The 21461-nt window shown below is 35.6% G+C and overlaps 1 protein-coding gene across 1 annotated transcript in view; it reads right to left on the bottom strand.

Moving 5' to 3' along the window:
- Positions 1-320: 320 nt before the first annotated feature.
- The window catches only part of LOC129216220 (elongation of very long chain fatty acids protein 7-like), a 35035-nt gene continuing 13894 nt past the window's right edge, over positions 321-21461 (bottom strand). Inside the window, exons 3-7 of the mRNA XM_054850418.1 lie at positions 19481-19564; positions 16788-16844; positions 13984-14089; positions 10581-10714; positions 321-602 (exon numbers count right to left, since the gene is read on the bottom strand). Of these exons, the coding sequence (XP_054706393.1) occupies positions 411-602; positions 10581-10714; positions 13984-14089; positions 16788-16844; positions 19481-19564 (573 nt within the window). The 3' untranslated portion in view covers positions 321-410. The remainder of the gene's footprint in view (positions 603-10580; positions 10715-13983; positions 14090-16787; positions 16845-19480; positions 19565-21461) is intronic.

Genomic DNA, 21461 nt, shown 5'->3' with positions numbered 1-21461 from the left:
GTAAAACATTGCCAAAATCGTTGAGGGGGGGAAAAATCTTTTTTCTAAATTTAAAGCCGAAAAGAAAGAAATTAATTTTTTTTGAGAACAGTGTGTTAGTCATTCTTAAAATGCCTGTACTCAAATGTTGTTCTCAAACTCGAATTCCTTGAAACTCGAAATTCAAAGGAAAACTTCTAATTCCCTTCCTGAAAAAGAAGCGAAGAAAAGATGCCCCAAAAGCATTCCCCGCTTAACATTGTAACTACAAATTCGACAGGCTAACGCTAACAAATAACTACTCATTGAATTGCTCAGATAAATAAACAATTTCAAACATATTAATGTTTATCTCTCCATCTTCATTTCTTTATTTCTAGTTTCATGCTGTTTGAGAAATGATTATGAATCGATTTTGTACAAATCAACTCCTAGTCAATGTGAACTATATCTGCTTTCGATCCTTTCTTGTACCTTGGCTTGTAGGTGTGGATGTAAAAGTTTCCAAAAAGTATGAAAAATAGAATGTTCAATATGGCACACATGTAGAAGCTTATTGCAGTCGTATAGCATTCCATATATATAGCGAATATTTGCAGTTTGACGATTAACAAGAGTTGTACCTGAAAAACGAAAAATTTTAATTAATTTATTTAAAAAACAAACAATTTTTTTGTAATTGTAACATTACTTAGTAACATTTATAAATGAATGCTCCTAAGACAAAAAGTTTATATGAACATTTGATCCCAGCCACATGGCCGAATTTAAAGCTGTATTTTTTCCCCCGAACCCTTCGTGTGTACTGCATAGTTGCTGCATTGAAATAAAATAAAAAAAGAAGTGTATGGGTCATTCTCTTCAAAAAGTGTAACTTTTCTGTCAGACGCCTTTTACGGAAAAAACTTTAAGGAACAATTCATTTAACAATGCTTTCTAATTTCATCAAATATATATCTATTTAAACCTGCCAACAATTTTTAAATTATAAATTTTATTTTAGTAATTTTTTGTATATGTTACGGCCAAAGTCCGAAATCGGCCAGTTCGCGAATTGGCCAGCCAATTCGCGAACTGGCCAACATTGCTGAAAACTTACCGGCCAAAGCCCGAAATTTTCTTCATTTCGGGCTTTGGCCGGCCAATTCGCGAAGTGGCTATGGACGATCGGCCAAAGTACGAAAAAAGAAATGAGGAGCAGACTGTTTTCCACAATTTAAAAAATGAAGTATTTTGAAATGAGTACTTCGATGTACTATTTTTTTCTAAAATACATTTGCTTCAAAAACGAGTTCAAATATATCTGATACCTCTTTGTTGAAAAGCTTGAAATGCATAAAAATATCTCGTGTTATTCTTTTCGTATTTAAGCCATAATAGATATTATTCAGTGAAATGACATGATGTAACGACGTGATTGCGTAAAGAAGTACATTTGCGCCCTTCAAGTGAGCGAATTATATCTTAAATAAATGCGTTGTGTAAAGTGTGCGAATGCAAAGGTATATGAAATTACGGACGATCGACAGTCTTTTTCTGCTCCGTAGACTTAATTTTAAAGATCCTGGAACACATTGTACCAAAAAATATCGCTTCAAAAAATTTTAAATTATTTTGGAAAGCCTCCATAATAAGGGCTCATTAAAACAAATAAAAAGCGAAAATAGTTGTGTTGTTAATATTATTTAAAGACATTTCTTTAATGCCGCTTTTTGTCAAACTTCCCCTACAACATGTCCTTATTAATACTTTATACATAAATGTCATTATATTTATTTTAATTTTCTCTTAGCATTGTTTTTTCCTTTGTAAAACAGTCCAAATTTTTTTTGAATCAATATTTCGGAAGAGAAAGCAATCTAGAAAATTAAGCATATTTTCCTTACATTTAGGAAAGGTTGTTCTTACTGTCATAGTATTTATTTTAATTCTTTTTTTTTCGAACGTTTTCACGAATGTTTTACTGCATTTATTTTAAGGTTGAATTGATTGCATGTATTTTAGTTGGTTTTCTCTTCGTCTTGCTGTATTTGCAATGCGAAGTTTTAATTCAAAACTTTTTCTTCTTGAGGATGCGGAATTCATTTATATAATTTACGTTGCGTATATTTGAGCTAAATTCTTTTTTCTTCTACGGGGGATGGATAAGCGAGATTTTCCTTTGGTTCTAGATACAATGTGTTTTTATTTACCTTCTCTGCGAGGAAGGCGAGAGAGCGGGATTATCCTTTAAACGCTTTCGTAAGAAAGGTTATATCGCTAATCGACCGGAGTTCGCTTCGCTCGCAAATCGATTGGATAACAAAGCGTGGTAACTTGGCGAGTTTGGAGAAAAAACTACAGAGTTCTATTAATTATTTTACATTTTAAAGCAACTTTTTATGTACTTTAATGTCTTTTTCATGTAGCAAAATATTTTACAATTGCAGATTTTTTTTTAAATAGATTTTCTTAAAGAGTATACGCATTTCAGTATAAGAAAATGATTATTTTGCATCAGAGATGGGAGGGGGGGGGGATTTTGATTTATTCAAGAACCTTCCTTTAAATTCTTAGCACGGGAATTGTCATGCGGGTATAGCTTGTAATTAATAAAAGTACTCTCATACTTTTCGAAATGGCTTGTCGCACCAACGCAACGGTGTGAATAGACTGTGAGTACAGACTAATTGCATGGACTCAGCGCAAAACATGCTAAATTTCCCATCTTTGCTATCTCGTTTTTTAATTGTCAATTCTACACAAATGAAAGCAGAAAGAAAAAAAAACATTTGCAGCTTCTCAAATTTTAAACTTTCTGCTTCCAATAAAGCATATTTCAAGAAAAAAAAATCAGACATGATTATTTAATTAATTTCTAAATGGAAACAAGTTCATATTATTCGTGCAATAAGTCCTTTCCAAAACGTGTGTTGCCGAAGATTAAGTTGCTATATTTGGATTTTCATCACTACTTTATAGCTAATTTTTTAGTCATGACTGATTTTGGCTTGGAGATTTTCTCTGAGATGTGGTTTTGTAGAAATTCGGGATTCAGAGGGATTTTAAATAGAACCGATTTTAAATGGAATTCTGGGGAGGGGAGCACACGCTAAATTCCTTACTTGTGATTAGGTTTGGTTTCAGAATGAAAATTATATTTAAAATTTGTGTCACACACACTGAAAGGTTGAGAAACACAGCCTTAGGCTTAACCTTAGCTGGGACCGGTCAAGTATTATGTAGGCAGAAAGGGGAGACTAAGGGCTGCTTATTTTCTCTGACAAAAAGTGGGGTCACAAAAATTATTGGGTAAGCATTAAATAATGAACAACAAAAAACGTGGGAAAAGAGCATCCTGTGACGCACAATATGGCATAAAATCTTATATAAGCAAAAAGGGAAGGGGTATAGCGCATGCTTATTTTTTCTCACAAGGTGGGGGGGTGGGAGGTACAAAATGAATAAAAAAAATGCCTACACAATACTTGAATGACACTTTATTAGCGATAGCATGTAATTTCAACTGAAAGTATTCACATATAGAAGTGAAAATATCAGAAATACATACTCATAGCTCAGTCGAAGAACTAACGCCAAGAAAAACGAGGTCGAAGTTTAGAATATCTATTGTCACGACCTTCACAGGGACATGGTTGCACCCTCCAAGCCCAACGAGATGACATCATATCAGCCTATTGGGAAACTAGGGATCCGACTCTGTATTAAAGTACTATAAATTTGACTGGTTTTATAGAGGGAGGCGGGCCTGGTGGCGAAACTGACAAGGGACTCGATTTGGCTCTCGACGGCCCTGAACCAACCCTTATTTTCTAGTTTCTACCACTTGCACGCCGCGCCGTCACACTGGAAGCGACACATGCGTCGTTTACCTGTTAATCTAAAATATTTCGTAATCATTTCGGACTTTGGCCAAGAATTTCTGGCCACTTCGCGAAATGGCTAGCCAAAGTAGAAAATGCAATATTAATTGCAAGTATTTCGGGCTTTGGCCAAACCTCTTGGCCAATTCGCGAATTGGCCAGCCAGTTCGCGAACTGGCCGAACTTCGGGCTTTGGCCGTAACATATACAACATGTGAATTCTCTCCTCCGTGGCATGTCACACACCTGTTGTGACTGTTTATGTTGCTTAATAACTTGTTTAATTGAAAGCATATATTTATTTATTTATTATTCCTTTCACAAGTGTCTCAAATACTAATAGGTTATGTGTATTTAATTTTTTTAATATTGTATTTTAGTTTGTTCTTTTAGGATAAGTATTCATGTCACACAAAAAATGCTCACCTCCGTTACCCAAGCGTAAAATGCCATTCGTCATTAACACGTGGCGGTAATAACATGAAATTTTATTTTCCATGATACAAGGCAACCCCCTTGTTTATTTTCAGCCATAGTTGGAAGTTGTGAGATTTTTGTCGAAAATCAAGGAGATAGATTTTGCTGTAAAAACTTAGTGTGGTTATTCTGACTTCTCACCTCCGTGAACTCAAATTTCAGGGATGTAAATTAATGTAAAAAAAAGAAGTGTACATGTTTTCATATGCTTGATATGTGCAGATTATAGCAACGAAGAAAAAACATATTTCCCTGTGAAATGTATCCATTAGGCCTACATTAATGGAAAATTCCTCACCTCCGTGAATCTCGAGACAGACCATATCAATGTCATTTGTGAGGTGAAAATAAATGATGGAGATTAAATACATGAATCTTAGGCATTCTACCACAATTATAAATTGCCAGTATATTCTCAAATTTACTAAATACTATTTTTAACACACATTTGAACTAAAACGATAACTACTAATTAAGTCGTACTTTAATTAAGAGAACTTTATATTAAAAAACAACTAAGCATTAAAATATCTCATTGTTTGCACAATTAACAAAATTACTACTTTGATATTAATTTGACCTCAATTTTGAAACATTATTATTATTATTTTTTTTTAATTTCCGTGAACAAGGCATTTTTTATTATTATTTTTTAATTTATGAGTTAAATAAATGGAACTTAGCTGCTTAGCTGGGCCATTGTTTATGGTTACTTCTAGTAGGTAACACTTTCATGAGGGAATGAAAAAAAAAAAGAAAACAAGACTGCTGTGTCTTGAATCTGACAACAAGTACTGTTTGATCACGGATTGTATGTAATTTGACAATGTACCAAGTGAAGACGATTCCATCTGAAAGAATAGCAGTGGAGAAGGGAAAATAACGATGGGATTTTCATGCACGCGTTTTAGAATGTCACTAGTGCCTTATTCATTTATTGCATTCTCAAAAATAAAATAAGGGGAAACAAAAAATAGTTACCATGGAAACAACAAAAAGAAAAGAAAATATTTTCATTTCGATCAGGATTGTAAATGCAAAAGGGTAAGCTTAAAATTTTGTTGCGAATAAATAAATCAATAAATTTTTGCGGTGAGAATATAAGGTAAATGCACCAGTAGTGGCCACTGCTTCAGTCACTTTAAGGTTTATATTTTTAAAATAAGGATTCTGGGGGTCCTAGTGGATTCAAACTTGCAGGAGATAGACCCCAGGCTATAGTGTAGTGGGCAGTTCAAGGAGGAGTAGGTAGAGCATTATGGAAAATTGTAATCAACTATTTAATACGGTCGCCTGGATTGTCGATGTTTTTTCAGCTGTCTTCTAACGCTTCTCCGTAACGAGGTAAGTAAACATTGTGTCGTATTATGCATAGAACAATACTCAAAAATAATATTTTTAGAGCTGTAACCATGTAATGAAATGTGAAAGATCATGTTTGGAACGTTTTCATCTGGAAATAGTTGCTTTTTTGGTTGACAGTTTACCTGGCCACTACTGGTACCAAAAAAAATGGGAAATTCAAAAGTGGCCACTACTAAATCAGGATGGTTTTTCATTAATCAACTCAATTTTCCTTTTCATATGTTGTAATCTCTTTACATAAAAACCTGCCTCATTTCGGACATAATATTATTGTGTGATCTAATATAGTTTGACCATGAAAAGAAGGCGGATGACCTTGAATCAAAAACATCATTTGTGTCATTTGTAATAGGTTTTTTGGTATTATTTTGGAATAGATAGGATTAGCGAGAATGGACCTCTTACTATTCGGTTCTTTCTGGCACATTTTACTTATTACAAATGACACAAATGACGTTTTGCTTCAAAGTCATCCGCCATCTATCCGTGGTCAAGCTTTAGTGGCTACCCAGTGGCCACTTATAAACAGCAATATGGCCACTACTGACTCATGTACATTATATAATGGCCACTGATGGATCAAATTTGAGGTATGTAAAAATTTGAACAAATTGTCATTCTGGCATTTTGAAAAAATGGGACGATTAAGGAAGAGAAGAGTTTTAATATGCTCATTGAGTTTCAAATATGGTAATTGATAGTGTAGGCCCACAGTTTAAAAAAGCAACAAAAATATGCTTCACTGTGGCTACTGCTAGTGCGTTTACCTCTTCTATGGACAGGCCCGGATTCCTCAACAGGCCATCTCCTAGGCCCATACGCCCTGGCCTAGGGACGCATATCACGGGGGGGGGGAGGGGGAATTATTAAATAGCTTGTTGGTAAAAAAAAAAGGAATTTGGCGCGCTAGTAGAAAAAGAGGAGAAACATTCTATTAGAACCGAGAGAGATTGCAACCTGCTTGCTGAGCAGGTAAAAAAATGAAGGGGGAAGGGCATAAATCGAAGTTATTCCTTTTCTAAGCAAAGCAGGTAATTTTAAATTTCTTAGATTTAAGCAATCATTTCTTGAAAATACAGATTTTTTTAAGGTAAAACACTTAATAGAAGTAAGTCACACACAGTGAAATTAGAAAAAGCCATGATAATAAAATTCCCAGTTTTAACACTTGGGATCGGATTTTTCATTGTTGCACTCCTTGGGTTACCACAGCACAGTTTCGCTTTTCGCCAAATTTGCCGAAAATAATACTTTATTTAATAAACAATTCACGTGCCGCTAATATTCGCCGGCATTGAACAATTACCAAACGCGATTAATCGCCAGAAAAGACAACCAATCAAACTCGCGCTCCGATCCAAAAAGGCTGACCTTAAGCTGATGCGTCGGCTGGTATATATTAAGGCCCCCGTATATACGAGCCGACGCATCCGCTTAAGATTAGCCATTTTGTATCGGAGCGCCTGTTTAAGTGGCTACCTTTCTGGCGAGTTATCGCGTTTGGTGATTGTTCTCTTTGAGCAGTTATTAGCGGCATGTGAATTGTTTATAAAATAAAATATTATTTTCGGCAATTCTGGCGAAATCCGAAATTTTGCTGTAGTAACCCTGACAGTGCAATAATGAAAAATCCAATCCAAAATGGCTAAAATTAAGCTGATGCGTCGGTTGGTCTATATAGCGGCTCTAGTATATATAGGGGCCTTAGGCCGAGCTGTGTTTACGTCATCAGATGTATCGTTGCCAGATAACAGGCATTGACTCTAGTACGGTGGTGCTCAAGTCGAGTGGGGACCCCAAGATCTTTTGACATGGAATGACTCATGCTTAAGTTAAGCCTTGAATGATTTGTAACCATTGTCACAAAAATTTGTACTCTTAATAAATATTAAAACAACGAGCTAAACTATTCTCGTTGTCATGGCAATCTAAACAGTCAAAGCAACATGAAATTTGTTTCAAGTGAGAATAATGAGCAATTAGTGATTGCTCAATCGTCATATATATAATAGCTGATGATCGAGTAACGCGCGTGTTTGAACAACGGTGCGATCATGCGACACGGCATGATAATTTGATAATATGTTTTGATAATACTTAAAATGCAGGGAAAGGTTTTATCGTGACAAAGCTGAACTCGATCTGGTAACTGAACCGTTTTACTTGTAAGAATGTCATTTCAGGGGAATTAAGAACGAAAAAATGGTCAGCAATAAACGCTACCTACTGGAGTTAAGGTTAATCCACGGGAGTTGGGGTTATAGTTTCAACTAACAAAATATCCCCAAACTGGCAATTGCTTCGTTCAAATGTAGAAGTAGCTTTTAACTGTCATACCTTGACGGGGGATTTTCTAGTAAGTAAATAAAAATTTAAACACATAGGGAAAACCCCGCTAAAGTGGATACCCTGGGCAAAGCGAATTTTGGCTATAACTCCCAAAGAATTAGTTGGCCGGCAGCCGCGTTGTCATAGCCACTGTCGCCTGTTGCCACTCCGTGTGCGGCAAACACGTCGGGACAAGTTTGCCTCACGCGACGCCAGTGAGCGAACAAAGTATGTTTTGGGGAAAAAAATATTACTTTACAAAGGTTAGTGTTTCATTTATAACTTTAATACTATTTGTCACATGCTCTTTGTTATGAGTAGGATTTGATGTACGATCACGTAGCTTTCAACTACCCGTAGACGACGAGTTTAGATGCTCTGGTTTTTTAGTAATTTTTAGTAACCTCAAAAATGTACCTGAAGGACATAGCGGATTGGGCAAAGTGAATACCATATTCACTTTGCACGGTCATGACACGTCACTTCACCCGAACCTAAAAGTCCTTCAATATTGAGATCTCAAGGCAATACTACCATTGAAGACCGTCCTTATACTCCCATGGGATCTGAAACAACAGAATAACTCCAAGGTAATGATGTTCCCGCCGCTTCACCCCAAACCTGATAGCTCTACGAACTACCACAGTTCTTCAGTTTTAGTACCTATTCCTCAGCCTGTAAAACCAATAACAAAACGTAAATAACAACTACAGAGATCTACACTCCAGGCAAGTACTCCAATCTAGGACAATCAAAGACAAAAATTTGAAAAATCAAAAAAGACTGTCATTAAGTGACTAGATGACGTTTCGACTAAAGCTTCTCAGAAGACTATTAAAACGAACAAATACCAAAATGACTAATAAAAAATCTCTACTACAAAACATAAGACTGCATAAGAGACTGATAAGAAGGAAGTAAAGAAATTTGATGATGTAAGGTTCATTTTCTGTGATGAAATGTTCATTGAAGAAGCTGATCAGTCAATGGAAAACAGGATACATTGTCATATTTGTACTGAGTGGTGTCATAAAGAGTGTTCAGCATTCGAAAATTGTAATGATTTTGTTTGTGATAACTGCAATAATTAGTATTGTAGCAGAAAAATGTTTTTTTTTTTTTAATATGCTCCTAAATTTTGGATGTTGAATTTTTAAAAAAAAATTTCTTTGCTTGTTTCCATAATTATGGCAATAATTAGTATTGTAGAAAAATTCTTTTTAATATGAACCATTAATTTTCGATGCTTATTTTATTCTTAAGTTCAGTTTCTTTGTTTGTTATAAAAACAATAATTAGCACTGCAGTAAAAAAATGTTTTTACATGTGTTCCTTTTATTTTCTACGTTTATTTTATTTTTGAGTTTAATTTCTTTGTTTGCAATAACTACAATAATTAGCATTGTAGCAAAAAAAATGTTTTTCGGATATGTTCCTTTATTTCCATGGTTATTTTATTTTTAATGTTTAGTTTCATGACAAATAATGTTGCTGTTCGCTTTGCCCTAGTACCGAATCCACTTTACCCGGGCTGTTGGGCAAAGTGGATATTTATGCCATTGTTGAAACCTGGCCTTATATCTAATGATGTAATTAATATTAAGGACAACTGTTATTGCATTACGCAAGTACATTAAATGAAGACTGATTATAAACATTTGTTTCAATTTCTAAAGTTATAACTAAACGACAATAATCAAGAAAAGCTTAAGGTATTCACGTTACCCCGGCTTCCCCTAATTACGCATGGAAGTTTGAAGTCAGGAATCTTTACGAAATCTGAAAATTTCTCAGTTTGCAGGTTTCATAAAGAATGATGCTCGTACCAAAAAAGTATTTAGGAGTCAGTAATAAATTCATTTCTTGCGTATTGAACATCACAAGCTACGATAAATTAAAATTAAAAAAAAAAAAAAAAACGACTGAGTCGCAACCGTAGAATCAAGAGGGAAAATTGAAAATCTATTTAAAAGCCTTATATTATTAAAAATCACTATCAAGTATTTTATTAAATATGAACTGGCAACAGATAAAATTTTTAAATCTTTTCGTTTTATTTCCTTGTCGGCCTATAATGAATTCGGTTATCAATCGCGTGAATAAAGGCTTAGCCGTTATTAAAATCTGCTTCGAAAAAACGTTATAATTCGAATTCTATGAAACATGGAAGTTTCAAACACAGTTCTATCAGACGCGGAAAAAATTATCTTTATTTTGGTATTAAATTAAAAATTTTTTAACTATGTTTTCACTGCAAAAATCGCGAAAAACCTTTAAGAGGGTTTTTAATTAACATCTTAGTTAATTAATGGCTTCCAAAGATGCAACCTAAAAGCTAAGAACACTCTCGATAAACTCTCCTTTCGAACAAAAAAAAGTTTTTCAAAATAGGTCCATCCGTTTAGGGGCTAGAGTGCCACAGACAGACACACAGATACACAGACACATCAAACTTATAACTCTCTTCCTTTGTGTGTCGGGGAATAAAAATAGGAATATGTGATTCTAGCATTTCTATGAAGTGACGAAAGAAACATCAATAAAATTCAAATTGATACAGTCACTCACCATTTGCAGTCGGGTTATGTACTTTTTCCACCACAAATACTCTTGCTTTATCCCAGCCGCTGCTAGCCCGTAATAGGTGTACATTACGACGTGCACCACACCATTAAGGATGCCAATCGTCAGTTGAAATAAACTCTGAAACATTAATTTTCCTTTCAATCGGTTAAAAAAGAGAGTACATTTTTGAGGCAATACAGTCAGACTCGCTTATGACGAACGCAAAATCGACCACAGTATTTGATCCTTATAACGAAGCGCTCGTAAAAAAAAAAAAAAACAAGTTCGTGAAAAAAAATATAAACGACCTGGTGTGTGCATCACATGACTTCCTTTTACTCCAATTCATTGTCATTTTCCATGTGATTCAATAGTTTACTCTCTAAATATCATCAACAATGGCGATATTGAAATCAGATTTAAAAAAAAAATGGCCAAATTTGTCGCCAAGTTGGCGACAAAGCTTGGCGATCAAAAGACTGGCGATATATTGCCAAGTGTCCACCAAATTATAACACCACTTGAGTTTACACCGAAAGTAACAATGATTTCCCCCCCAAAAAGGGGCAAAAGACCCCTTTAGAAACTCCCGAATGCAACCAAAAGGGGAGGTGCACAGCTAGAATACATACGCACATACATACATACGTACATACAGACGTTAAGAGAAAACTCTTTGTAACAATCTTGGGAATCGTCAAAATTTATATTTCGCGTGTCTAGACGTTCTTAGGCACTTATCGACGTGTGGTCGAGTCGAGGAAAAAAAAAATCCTCAACATTCATTCGGGAGTAAACAAAATGGAAATTAAGGTCGATTTTTGAGTGAAATTTTTTTGCGAATACAATACTTCCTTTTTTGTAAAATTAAGTAAAAATTCATTTTCGTCGCTTTTTTCTTCTTTTTAATCTTTATGTAGCACCAAATTCGTTGGATAATTTGCGGGTGAACTGTCTGATTATCTGTTTCTTTTGTCATTGTTTTTTGAAGAATACACAAGCACACGCATAAATAATTTTACAATGCTTCTTTACACCACAAAGTTAAAAAAGTACTCACATCGTTTGCGCTCAGGATTTATGATTTATCACTAACTTTCGGTTGACTTCGAAATGTTAAAGAAAATTTTCCCAAAAAAGGATAAATTTAGCTGGAAGTGTCAACAGAAATTTAAGTGACAGAAATATTGCTCGCTTTAAACGATGTTTGCTCGTTAAAAGAGAGTTACGCTCCCCATAGATTTAACATTGTACCAACGAAGTATCTCTAATTTTCTCGCCAAATCAGGGGTTCTCGTTAAATCAGGGTTCGTTATAAGCATGTTCGACTGTATTTTGTTTTTTATAATGAAAAATGGCATATTCAAAGGATTCTTTTCAATCGTAGCATTTTGTTGACCATGAAAAGTTTGAATTATTATTTCCAAAAGCAGTGACTACAGGCATATTACTTTTTATTTTAATTTGATCTTTAATTTCATTCTTTTATTTTGTTTGTGAAATTTCTTTTGGTTGAGCCGTTGCATGCGATATTCAGTCGATATTATCCATAAAGAAATCACGCTGTGATCAAAACACTCAACCAAGATGAAAAAAACTTAATGTTTTATTTTGTTACATCAAATATTTTTTTTATTTTAGCAAGAATTATTATTTGTATAACATTTGGTGTTTATAATAACTAGTATGTAGTTTGAAGTGAAAAATAAAAGACGTGGAAAAGTACGAAATTAAACTTTTTATTCGGACCTCAGGTCCCCTAACTTGTGTTTAGGGAAGTGATTTTCAAAAAAGAATAACACCAACACGAAACATTTGAAAAATTCGACCAAAACTCAAGTAGATAATCGAGTTCAAAGCATTAAGGGACCGTTCAGAAGATTAGATCAGAACATGAAGCTCTTTCAGAAGTATGACTTGTTGTCGAAGTAAAAAAAAAAAAAAGTATTTATATTTTTTCATTACTGTTGAAAAATGCAAGCTGCTATGCTATGATACATAAAACACGCTGCAAAAACTCGTGCAATTAAAAAAAACTCTTTACGCACGTGTAAATTTAAACCCTGATTAGCCTCTATATTTCACCTCGAAAGTTGTTTTGACTGCCAGTAAAGAATGGTCTAAGTCACAATTCGCAGCGTTTCATATCTCGGTAAATATTTGTTATATTTTCGAAGGTTTTGTGCTCGAATTGTTTTTTCATGCTTTTGATTTCTAAATTAGGGGATTTAAGGGACCATATAAAAAAGTAGATTTTGTACTATTTCAATAATTTTTTTTTAAAGCTTCAAACCTTCAATATATTAACTCCGTAGCCTGTCTATTTTGACCATTTTTGTTGTTGATGTATGCATCTAAGACTAACTGTTGCGAAAATAGGTATTGCTATTTAAACAAGGACACGCTGTTGATACGTACCTGAAATCGAACTAGTCCTTTCAAGAAGGACATTGTTTTAACGAAACTGCAAACTACTACTGCAGTACTTTCAGGGACACCTCAAACGTAAACTTTTGGGAGGGGGAGGAAATTTTCAATTTGCCGAAAGGAACTCCAAATTTCGCCAAATGATGATAATTTTGCCGAATGGAATTCCATATTTTGCCGAATAGAACTCCAAATTTCACCGAATGATGGTATTTCTTCCGAATCGTCAGACAAAATTTGCCAAATAGGGCCATTTTTGGGAGGTCAGAGTGACCTCCCGTCGAGGCGCCTCTGAGTACGTTCCGCAAAAGTGTGGGTCGGCAGACCACGCAGTCTTTGTTCAATTTTACTTTTGACGTTTCAACGACGCAACGTCCAGGGGCGGATACAGACTACCATTTTAGGGGCGGGGGGTGGTCAAGCTATGAAATGACGCCTCACCTCCGGGCAAACCTTCAGTTTTGGGCACGAATTTTTTTAAAAATACTTGGGTGTCAATAAAGAGCACGAAACCGGTCAGAAATTTGGTTCCTAACAGACATAAGTGTTTTAAATTAATTTCGTAAGCAATAAAAGAAGTATTTTCAAAAATTTACTTTTAAAAATAATTAATGATTGAAAAGACAACTGAAATCGTTTACATTTTATTCATAGTGTTTAACCACAATGTGGACGCATACTATTATAAACGGCTTAGGGGCGGGGTCATGACCCCCATGACCCTCCCCTTGTATCCGCCACTGGCAACGTCGCACGTCCTCACTCGACTAGAAAGTTCGAAAAACTGATGATACCGGCTACTCCTATCTATTAAGTAAGTCCGCTTTGTGAATACATCACGCGGAATGTGTATGTTATCTGCCAATCACAGCCTTTTGCAGAACTTAGTGTACAAGAGAGTGATAGGAACAGGGGACCCTCGGGTGTGATGTGATGTACAAGAGAGTAAAATACATAACTTACTTTTTTCTTCACTTACCTTTTTCAGTTCTGAGTATCGTCCAAATGCATATTGGCAGAAGTGCATGATGGAAGACGTGAAGGATTGTGATCTGGTGATACTTTTTTCTTAGGACAAAAAATATCTTTAAAGAGAAAGAGAAAAATGTGTGTTAAGGTAAATTATTTACTATATTCAGTAAATTACCGCCCATTAGCCAGGGCTAAAGCAGAAATACGTGAAATACACCGCCAGCTCAGTCATTTCCAGCCGAGGACTGCAGTTTCGTGCTTATTAGCACTCATTAGCCCGGCATAGGAAAGTGACTGAGCTGGAGATGGAAAACCTCTTAAGGAAGCCAAGAGTGCGAAACAAACTGGTAGCTAATATAGAATTAGCAGACCAGACGAGTGACCGAAGCAATGGTTCGGTTCAATTCGAAGATTGAACGCGAGGCAAGGTATATTCAGTAAATTATTGCCCATTAGCCAGGGCTGATGAGTGCTAATAAGCACGAAACTGCAGTCCTCGGCAGCAAATGACTGAGCTGGCGGTGTATTTCACGTAAATTATTTACTAATAAGTTCAAAACTGCGGTAAATTTGTAAATTGAATGCGGACAATGGTGATGTTGTTGTTTGCTTATAATGGGGCTGTAAATTGTTGTCTCACCATTGGCAGACATTGTTGCATACTCCATTCTTTCATGTGTCATCTCTATCAGCGGACAGTCAGCAACTATCATAGAATTTCGACTTTCAGTTTATATCAACTCATCCGCCCCCCCCCCCCATAGAGCTACGTTAGGAATTTCTTTTTGCCATGCCGAATAATCACACGACATGGACGCGGCTGAATTTCAGCATCCTCAAAATTCACCGACGAGACCAAAAAGCATCTTTTGGAACAGTTTTGAAAACTTTATAGGGGGTTTGAACCCTAAAAACCCACCCCTTAAGTACGGTTTTGCCCCTGTGTTATCTTCCCAGAGTATAAATACAAGCTGTTCCGACCTTATGGTCGAGTTAGTTCACAGTCAGCTGTGAGTTACAGAACTTCTGATTTCATGTCAGTTTCTGCGAAACCTAGGTAATGCGGTTTTGTCTCAGGGTCGTATTCAAGAAATAATTGGTAGCATTCTGCTTCAAATTGACGTCATAACTCTTCCCTTACATTAGGGCCGTTCACATGACGTTTTTCTACCTCGCATTTTCTCGCTCCGGCTCTGCAAAAACCCGGATCGAAAAATTCCTCATTCACATGTGAAAAGCTGGTTTATCCCAGAGAGCGGATTTATCCAGCATCCTTTGCGCAAATCCTAAATGGAGGAAGTAAACCGTCACAGTTGGCGCAGTGCATTCTGGGTAACAACCCGGCTTTTCTCCTACCCCCAAGCAGGAGGAAAAAAATTCCAGCATTTCCCCAGCAAATAACCGGCTTGCGGTCGAAAGCAGGGTTTTTCCTGGGTCGAAAAGCGTCATGTGAACGGCGCTAATTGTTTCTTTTTGCGGAATTTCTATTCGAAGACGATTTGAGTCAGAAACTGTGTAAAGCACTACGATGCGGAATAATTCCGTGCTGGTGTCGAAATGGGTCTTAGTGTTTTATCATTTCTGGAGACAACACGCGTTTACCGTTTTGTCTGAGATAATTTTTAAAGTTACCATTACTTACTGAAAGGTTTAGTGAATTGTTAACGATTACTTGTAAATGATGCAAATGCATTTTCTGCGTTTTCAGCAGAACGGAGTCCTATTTTCAAAAACATCTAAAATAAGGCAGACTCGTAACAATATTATTCACAAAAATAGAGAGTGTTGGAAACCTAAAGCCTTTAAAAAATATTTTTCAGTTTTTATATCTTCAAAGTACTTAATTCAAGAGCTTTCAAGCAACACCAAATTTATGTTTATATGCAGATCAAAAGTCACGCAATTTAAATATTAATAGAACATGAATGTATTTAAATGAACGCACAATTTTCCTATCAAACGCGGATTTTCTCAAAACGTCAGTTTTAAAAATTCATGTTACTTTTTCTATAAAACTACGTTACATATTACTTTGAAAAACTCGCCACATAATATTTATATGATCATAGTTATACTGAAGTGAAATTTTTGCTTTGGGACTCCCACTTTTTCCAAAACAGGTGTTTTCAGGACCAAAAGTGTTTTTTTTTTTTCATTTAAAAAGTTATTATTGGTTAAAATTTAGTAAATTTTGAGATAAACAGAATTTTCAAATTATTTCACATCAGTAGACTCGTATACATTTCTTGAAAACACTGAACGTCATAAGTATCTATCATTAACACTTTGAGAAAAAGGTACACAAAGTCTAGCTATTTAATATTAAGTGTACACGTGTACAGGGTACCGACTCCCCCCTCACTAGCGCTGTCAGAAGTATCTTCTGGAGGGAGGTTTTTGATCAAAAATACCTTTCGGAAGGAGTTTTTTGATGGAAAATACCTTCTGGTTGGAGTTTTTATATGAAAAAAAAACCTTCTGGAAGGTTTTTTCATCAAATATACCATCTGAAGGGGATTTTTTGATCAATATTACTTTCTGAAGGGGTTTTTTGATCAAAACAGCCCTTTCATATGCATAAACTACTGTATTTATGTTTAAACCAATGGCTTCGGGGGGTGTTTTCACCCCCTCCTTGCTACGCCACTGACTCCCCTTAAGTACTTTTGCACAATTTTTTCATACTTTTTATCATAATTGAGTATATCTCAATCAATCGAATACACAGTTAACAAAACACATTTCTTATTCATCTAACTGCATTCATCCTAACTCGCAAACTTGTTTAAACTTAATTGAAACAAAGCTTACCGTATCAAGATATTCCACATATTTTAGCAGGTAAATATACCATGATATTACGGCCAGCTGCGTAAAAGAAATGTCGCAATCAATAGTCATGTTGAAAACCAAAAGACAATAAAAGCATAAAAAGCATTTAAAATGAATTGTTATCCAGCTTCAAACTTATTCTGACTCATAGAGTAACTTTGAACCATGTGAAGAAATGGTTGTAAAAAAAAATAATTAAATTATTTTGAATAATTCTGACATTTTAAATTCAAATTATGTTTTCCACAATCACGAGTTGCGACAAGACCCTACTCATTGGAGTTATTGTTTCTAGAAACGGCTCCTTACCCCCCCCCCCCAAGTCTGCCCCTCCTCCTGGGCGGCTACGTGTGCATAGTAGTGTGTGTGTGTATGCAGTGGTGGGTAGGTGTGTGTGTAGGCGAGCGTGAGTGCATGTGTAAGCTTGTGTGTGTAGGCCTGTGTGTATGCACGTAGGCGTGTGTGGGGAAGGCGTGCGCATGTGAGTAGGACATGTACGCCACCGCCCAGGAGAAGCGGATACTGGGGGACAATGATCAGCACCAGAGGAGCCGCACCTGCAGAGACCCCTGGTCCAAGCTGAAAAAGGAACCAAACACCAAGGATCGTCAAATGAGAACAATAAGCAATCGCGATTGCTTTAAAAAAAAAAAGTCGCTTTAAATTTTTCAAATAATACAGGTTTTCGAACATTTCAAGTCAAGTCATCCGTTTAAAAGTGTAATCTATATTGCTTTAAAAAGTGGATTTCGAGAACTTTATTTTTATCGTTGGTTATGATTTATTTTCTTCATTGCAGTACACAATTTTGTTGTGAATATGCCTGAGTCAGGCGCAGAAAGAACTAGATCGTGGCGTGAGAAAAAAAGTGCGGGGTGCGGGTGAAGTAAAGTTAATTCAGAACTTTAAAAAATAAATAAATAATAATAATAATAATAACAGTGAATGATTCACGTCTTTTTTGTGCCTTTATGACACGCATTTTCTTTTTATGAAAAGTAAACCAGTTTAGAATCAGAAAAACGAGAAAAATAAAATGTCTAAATATTTAAAAACTCCATATTTTTTTCTTTCATAGCATTACCATAGATCTATGCACAGGAAATTGTACTGTAGGGTGAAAGTTTTTGACTCCTTCAGATTGACATAAGGACAAACCTAACCTGTCAGTGTTTGTAATGGTGTGATAAAAACCTGCATACCCCTCACAATGGTGCTAAGTTGGCTTTACCTAAGTTATACTGCCTTCCAAACAGTAACTTCCAAATGATTGGGTTATATAAGTTTCCATACTGTTGCCAACATATTTCGTAATAAAAAGAAGGGATAACTGAAGACTGAAAATGGAAAACTTAGTAAGTGCCAAATAACAAATTTTACAGGACATTAAAAATAAGATTCCAGGCGGATTGTAGCACTTGCTGCGTTTTCCACTTTTTTGCATTATGGACTTGGAACAACCAAGATAAGTAACCTTCAATAACCTTCAATGGCACCTTTCCACTGGCGGACCCTAACAACGTTAATTGAACTACTTTTTGGGGGGATAGGCACATAAATCGTTTACCACCGTGAAATGCTTGGCATTTACTTAATTTTGATCTTTTTTTTTGGCACTTAATGCGTTTTCCAATTTCAGTCTTCAACTGTCATTTTACCTGATAGTGTAATTTTTTAACAACTTAGCGGCTGGGTGGATCTCATATTAAACAAACTGTGGAAAATGTCTTGCCTCGGTTACGAAAATAACTTTTTTTTTTCATTCAGGCATTATGGTCCAAGAGCTCATGAGTGCCAGACCTGCATCATAGTATGTAGGCCCAAAACGTTTCTGCGTAAGCAGCTAAGTATAGTTCGCTATTATTTAAGCTGAGTCGCGCAGGCTTTGGTAAGAAACAGATAGCAAAGGTGCGTAAAATTACTGCACAAAACTAAACATCATAGATTCATTCCTTGTCACGCGACCTGGTGGTCCCCATTCAACCATCTCCGATTTGGAGGACGTTTTAAAGAGATGCCGACATGCTTTTGAAACTAACCTATGCAAATTTTCAGCATCCAAGACACAAATTATGAGGACCTAGGATGCCTCAAAAAGAAAACAATGCCCGAAGGCTCCAAAATGGCCAACTATCGGGGATCAGCCTAAACATGGCGATTCATTTCATAAAGTTGATCCGCCATTTTGAAGCTCTTTTTCCTTATTGATCCTAGATCCTCCGGATTTAGATCATGGAAGCTAAAAAATTGTGTATGTTAGTTTCAAAGGTATGTTTGCACCTCTATAAAATTTCGTTCAACTCAGAGGTGGTCGAGTGGACACGACGACGTCACTTGTCGTGGAATGACTCAATGATGTATAGTTTTCCACGCACCTTTGCTACCTGTTTCTCACCAAAGTCTGCTCTACTCAGCTTAAATAATAGCAAACTTTTCTTACCTGCTGTGATGTACTTATGCAGAAAAATGTTGTTCTTTCATATTACCACGTTGTTCTGTCGCGCACGGACTCTTGCTCTATTAGTATTACCAGCAAATGCGAATTTATTCACCTGACATCTGGAAACGAGATCTAAAACACTGTGTCGTTAACTAAATGCAAAAATTCAATTACTGTTTTCTTTTTTAAGACTTTTTTGTTCACAAAATTATTGAAACAAAAATGCTATTACCTCGTATATTGATGGACTTTGCAAGACGGATGCATTATTGCAGAAATACTCTGAGATATCCGTCGTGACAAATAAATAAGTTGCCTAAAATGGGGAAAAAAGTTTTTATTATAGGAAATCAGAATTTAAAATTCTACTGTAAGAACTAAAGGCTGTGGTAGCTGACTTCAATAATATAATAAGGACTGATGTTTTGCCAGATGTTGATAGGGTTTTTCAAAACACAAGAAGTAATGAATTAATGTTTCAACTCAGAACATGTTTCAATGTTGAAAGGTACAATCCTTTTTGTGAAGCCGCTCGACTGTTTACTTAAAAAACAACAATTTTTACACTATGTAGAATGTTACTCAAAAATATCGTTCAACTTCCAATAAAGCATTAATGTATTAATTTTCCTAAAGTGTATAAATAATTATTCTCCGCAGAAGAAAGAATAGCCATTGATTTCTGAGAACTGGGTAGTAAAACGCATAAAAAGATGCGTCAGTGTTACTATAGCCAAAATTCAGCATTTTGCATTTGTATTAATAATTTTTTTCTTTAATCTTTAAAAATTGGTTTCAATATTGAAATATTTTAGCTATTCATGGTAATTGCAATGAAAACATGTAATGTTTAATTCAAAATGTTTTTATCGTAAAGTTTACCCTTTATTTAGGAAACAAAGCAACTCATTAAAAATACAGTCATCCAAATACTTAAAATTTCTTTAAAAAAGAAATATTTATACCATTTTGACTTATTACTGAGTATTTAAGATAGTTTGATCAGAATTTGTTGGATTATTTATTTTTTGGAAAGAAATTACAGAATATTTTATAAAGGTAACACTCATGTGAAAAACGGTGACTTGCCAAAACGTTTCTTTTAATATCTAAAATCAAAGCAAATTAACTCACAAATAGTCACCAGGTTAAAAAGGTAAAAATTGTAAAGAATGTGTACATAGGCAAGTTTTAATTTTTATAAACAAGAAAAATATTTAAATTGTGTCCGACCTAATGTGTCAAGCATTTGAAAATCACCCATTGAATAAATTCTTATTGAAAGCAAAATTGATTGTACTTTTGGATGATGGCAACCAGTGAAATTTTGGAAAACAGCCACCAATCTAATGAGTCGAATTTATTTTACGTCCCTTTTAGTTTCTTTGTTTGGGGTTACATCAAATCCTTTGAGTACAGGGTTAAAGTGCTTTATCCGCTGCGTGCAAGGGATGAGGAAGCGGTCAGCAGCATCCCAGCTGATCAACTAAAGGATGTGTTCTGTTTCATGGCGGAACGATGGCTTTGGTGTGTTGACATGTAGGAATAACACGTTAAACTTTAATAACTTCTCATGCATAAATGTTCCTTCCTCCACGCATCTATTCCATGGCACCTATATGCAAAATTGTAAGGGGGGGGGTCAGATATTTTAACCATGGTTTAGCCGGATGTTTTCCCTATGGAAGCAGATTTCAGGGCAGATTAGTCATTAAAATTTGACATTTTTAATAGCATTCATTAATGGCTGGAGAAGAAATGTTTTTACATTTTTACAAAGAAAAAAGTACTAAAATCAAGGAAGTTCCAATTTTTAGGCGGGGGGGGGGGGGGGGGGCTCGAGCCCCCTGTTGCCCCCTATATGGGCGCCCTTGATCTATTCATCCATTTCTTCAAACATGCTGATCACGAAAATCGTTATTTTTGGAAAACAGCATTTTGGATTCAAATAATTAAGTTCTTTTTCAGCGCCCCTTAAGCAATATTGTGGGGCCGATTTTGACTTTCTGCCCCACATGCCTGGAAAGGGATATCCAACCCCTGAACCTTCATTCCGCTACAAATAGCCTCTTTCGCATTTTTGAACGTCTTTTAGGTTAAGAGAGTTGACCTTTTTTGTGCGGCGCGGCGGTACATTTTCCCGCGCAGGAAATAAGTTCAGACCCCCGTGCAGTTGCATCTCATAAAATAGAAAATTAGAAGTAAACACATTT

Source organism: Uloborus diversus, chromosome 2 (genome assembly GCF_026930045.1).
Source record: "Uloborus diversus isolate 005 chromosome 2, Udiv.v.3.1, whole genome shotgun sequence".
Taxonomy (NCBI): Eukaryota; Metazoa; Arthropoda; class Arachnida; order Araneae; family Uloboridae; genus Uloborus; species Uloborus diversus.
Note: the sequence above shows the minus strand (reverse complement) of the source record. Positions and strands in the feature narration are given on the sequence as shown.